The 4,289-nt window shown below is 54.2% G+C and overlaps 1 protein-coding gene across 1 annotated transcript in view; it reads right to left on the bottom strand.

The window, feature by feature from the left end:
- The window catches only part of TRIM28 (tripartite motif containing 28), a gene marked incomplete at its 3' end in the record, with an annotated part of 9,388 nt that overhangs the window by 1,266 nt on the left and 3,833 nt on the right, over window positions 1-4,289 (bottom strand). The window contains 7 exon segments of the mRNA XM_019611816.2: window positions 263-311; window positions 415-603; window positions 606-663; window positions 2,727-2,797; window positions 2,875-2,989; window positions 3,136-3,282; window positions 4,103-4,217. Of these exon segments, the coding sequence (XP_019467361.1) occupies window positions 263-311; window positions 415-603; window positions 606-663; window positions 2,727-2,797; window positions 2,875-2,989; window positions 3,136-3,282; window positions 4,103-4,217 (744 nt within the window).

Genomic DNA, 4,289 nt, shown 5'->3' with positions numbered 1-4,289 from the left:
GGGGGTGGGAGAGCTGGGATGGAGCCCCACCACCCACGGACGTCGTGGCCCTGTGCCTGGACTTAAAGGGACAAGGGGTGCAAGGTGGCCATCTCTGAGAACGAGGTGATGAGGATCAGGGGAAGGCCAAGAATGGGCTGGCAAGGGAAAGGGATGGCACAGCTGTCTCCTGGACACAGGGCTCCCTGCCCTGTGTGTGTGTGGGAGGGCGTTTGTGGGGGTCCCATAGGCAAGAGCCAGCAGGTGACAAGGGACAAAACACACTCACCTCTTTGCTCCTGTGGCAGCAGGTTCATGAGAGGCATTACCTGCTGAGAATAAACAAAACAAAACAAAACAAAGCAGTCAAGGACCACTCTCCTCCTCCTCCTCCTCCTCCTCACAGGAGGACCCCCAGCTCACCCCCACACTCACCCAGCTCCACGTTGGCATCCTTGGGGGTCTCGGACACCTGAGGTTCAAGGCAGGGTGGGGACAGGTCAGGACCCTCAGTTCCTAAGGGACCCTGAGGTGTGTCTGGTGTCTCCACCCCCACATCGTCAGTTTGGGGGTTGCCAGGGGTCTCCTGGCCTTCTTTGTCCTTGGGTTGGGCTGCTTTGGGGGCTGCAGGAGGGGGGTGGGGGCACACTGTCCTTTGCTCACCACTGTGGCTTTCAGGGAACCCTATGAGAGAATAATGGGGGGGGAAGGGGAGGAGGGGGGCATTGTTAGAAGGGCGGGGCAAAGAAAGAACAATGAGAGAGGAAAAAAGAAAGGAAGGATGGGTGAAAGAAGGAAGAACCAGAGGGAAAACGGAAGGATGGCAATGAGAAAGAAAGGAGGGATAATGAGAGAGAAAAATGAAAGAATGGGAAGGAACAATAGGAACAATGAGGAAGAGAAAACAGTGAGAAATAACGAGGGGAGGGGGGGAAAAAAAGAAAAGAATGAGAAACAAAAGAACGACAAAGAAAGGAAAGAAAAGAGGGAGGAAAAGGGCGAGGCAGAAAGGTCGCTCTGAAAGTAATGCCTCCTATTTATCTCCATGGAAACTGCAAGGGCTACAAAGAGCACAATGACACTGTTGGATGGAGCAGATTCTCAGCTAGAAAAACGGCTGCGTTTTCCAACATAGTCACCACCATGGGGCGATCCGTGCAGATGAGCTGCTCCAGACACTCCTTTCGTGCTGTGACAGCTGTGCATGGCCGGCCGGATCGTGGTTTGTCTTTCACGTCGCCGTCTCCTCTGCTGAAACGCACCACCCACCTCCTCACAGTGCTCACGTCCACTGTCAGGTCCCCATAAACGTTCAGCAAGCGTCGATGGATGTCGATGGGAGCGATTCTTTCCGCATGGAGGAATTCAATTACACACCTTTGCTTCATCCTCACTTCCATGTCAGACGCCATTTTTTTTTCTTTCCTTTCCTGCAGCCTGCCCCTCTGCTGCCATCTGTCGCATGGCAACAACGTGTAATGGGAAGGGTGGGAAGGTTCCACCTCTGCTGCCATGCTGCCAACATCCGCCTCCAAGGCCGTGGGCCAATGGAAGGAAATTGGAGGCATTACTTTCAGAGCAGCCATTCCTGGATCGCACCAGACGAAAATCGTTCGTCATTCAGCCCTTGGAAGGTGATGGAGGAGATGATGGCGCTCGTTTTCCAGCCCATGGCAGCGGGCTGTTGTGTCAGCTCTTGTTGATTAGAGCAAACATCCTTCCTAGAGGGCAGCAGGAGGGGTAAAATCATCGCTGCCCCCCCCTGCAGGGGGTAAAAATCATCGCTGCCCCCCCCTGCAGGGGGTAAAAATCATCGCTGCCCCCCCCTGCAGGGATCTCTTTCATGGCTTTGTATCCCTGCTTCTGTGATCTCTGAGCTACGATCCGTTGGTTGGAAATGGAAACAAGCAAGGATTTATTTCACAGTCAGCAGCAATGATTCCTTTTCACCATCTGGTCACCCCCCTCCACCTTTGCATCCTTTGGGTTTTGCACTCCCAAGCGTGCAAGCGTTCCACCTTTCCTAAATCCATCAGTACAGACACCTGAATAAACACCTCCCTGCCCTGGAGAGGCTCATTTCTCCCCATGAGATGCAGGAAGGCTGAGCCCTGATGCACACACCTGTGATCATTTAAGGCTTTCCTGCCCCTGTGGGAAGGAGTTTTTGAGGAACTTGTGGTCCACGTAGAAATCCTGCAGCTGCCACGAGATCATCCAAGAGATAAAGAAACCCCACGACCACACAGAGCCCCTTGAGAACCCAAAGCACAGATTTCAAAGGCTGCAGAGTCACGCCACAAGTGGGTGTGCAGCCCACTGCTGGTTTCGTTCACGCTTCTGGTCTGTTTAATCACAGCGACAGAAAGCGTGCAAGGCAATCTGCCGCGACACAACCCCATCCTCAGCCCTCCAAGCCGAAGCTGAGCACCAAGCAGAAAAGGAAACGGATGATTTCTCACAAAAACTCATGACGACGCACTGCCTGAACCGTTTAGAACCACAGTTCTGCTGGCAGAAGAAGAAACAATGGAGTCTGAGTTTTAACATCCTCTGCAGGCGCTGTTAAAGCACGCTGCTCTGCTGCGTGGCAACAAGACTCCCCAGAACACAGATTCAACCTGTGCTGCCATACCACCATCATTGAGGGCCAACAGAATAAAATAGGAGGCACGACTTTCAGAGCAGCCCTTAAAAGAGCAACGTTTTCCCCCCCCAAAAAAAGCAGCCCCGGACCCCCAGGTTACCTGTGAGGAACCCACAGCTGGCAGCTGAGGGCTGAGGGTTGGTGGGAGGCCGTTCTGCGACACGATGGTGCCTGGGAGGGAGGTGAAGGTGTCAAGGGGGGGTTCAGGGTAACCCCGGAGGGCCCCCCTCCCCATTTTCTGGGCTCACCAAAGCTCTCTGCACTCTTGGTCCAAGCGTTGGGATCCCATTGAAACTTCATGTCGCTCTGAGGCTCCACAGGGTCCACGATCATCTTGAGGGCGCGCTGGAGCTGAAAGTGGATCTGGGGGGGTTTGGGGAAGGCAGAGGCAGGGGGCTCGTCACAACCCAAGGGTATCCGTGACACCACAGGGGGACAAAGGGACAAAGCACCCCCCAGCTGTCCCAAAAACGGTCCTGCTGAGCACTGGGACGGGGCAGGCAGCTCACCAGTTTTTTGGAGAGGAGCAGAGCCGTGCTGTTTTCGCTCTCCAAAGCCCAGGAGGTGAAACGAAGGACGTGCTCTTGGTGCTTCTGCAGTTTGGTCATGGCCCAGTGCTGCCTTTCCAGCTTCTCCTGCTGCCCCTCAGTCACCTTCTGCCAGGAGGACACAGCGCTGTCAGGCTATATAAGATGCCTCGGGTCTCAAAGCTTGCCCTCAAAGCTTACCAGAGCGCTGGCAGACGTTTCCTTTTTGACAGGCCCTCAACCTCTGCCTACCCCTGGTTGCCAAGGGCAATAAGATAAGAGGAACGTCCTGCAGTTAAGCAACTGGAAGAACGGGTTTTGTGCAGCCAAATCGCTCTTGGGAAGGGGGGGGAGGGAGCTGAAGGGGCCCTTCCTACCCAGAAGTAAGGAAGCCTGCTGCCCATGCTGTTACCAGTAACAAAAAAAACAAAGGAGAGTTTAAAAAGGCTCTTCGAACAAAGAATTTCAGGATCCTCCCCACCGTTAGAAAGACTTCAGGATGCTGGGAATTCACCTTGGTGATTATCTCTGCTTTCTATAATGAATCACAGAACGGCCAGAGTTGGAATTGACCTCAAGGATCACGAAGCTCCAACTCCCCGCCACACGCAGGGCCACCAACCTCCACATCTCACAGCAGCCCAGGCTGCTCAGGGCCCCATCCTTGCTGGCCTTGAACACCTCCAGGGATGGACGGGGATCCACAGCCTCTCTGGGCAGCTGTTCCAGCACCTCCCCACTCTCACAGCAAAGAACTTCCCCCTGACAGCCAACCTCAATCTTTCCTCCTTCAACTTCTGGTCAGTTTAAATGCCTTGAATTCCTTATTTCCCATCTTTTTACCATTGCTTTTTTGTTTTTTTGTTTTTCCTCTCTCCTTTCTCGCTCCTCCAGCCAGGAAGGAGAGAAAAAAAGACCCATGAGGACGGTGAGGGGAATCGTGGCTCACCTGGGCGTCGCTCACCAGCACCCTGCCCCTCTTGTTGAGCTCCCTCATGATGTACAGGATGGCTGTTTTCACGTCTACCTGCACCTGCTTCTGCACATCCGACACCTGGCGGATCCTGCCAGAGGGGGAGGGAAGGGGTGAAGGCGGGCAGCATCCCCCTTTGGGGGCAAATAACTTCCCCCCATTG

The sequence above is a fragment of the Meleagris gallopavo genome, unplaced genomic scaffold, assembly GCF_000146605.3.
Source record: "Meleagris gallopavo isolate NT-WF06-2002-E0010 breed Aviagen turkey brand Nicholas breeding stock unplaced genomic scaffold, Turkey_5.1 ChrUn_random_7180001956425, whole genome shotgun sequence".
NCBI lineage: Eukaryota > Metazoa > Chordata > Aves > Galliformes > Phasianidae > Meleagris > Meleagris gallopavo.
The sequence above is the reverse complement of the archived record's forward strand: the minus strand, read 5'-3'. Positions and strand labels throughout refer to the sequence as shown.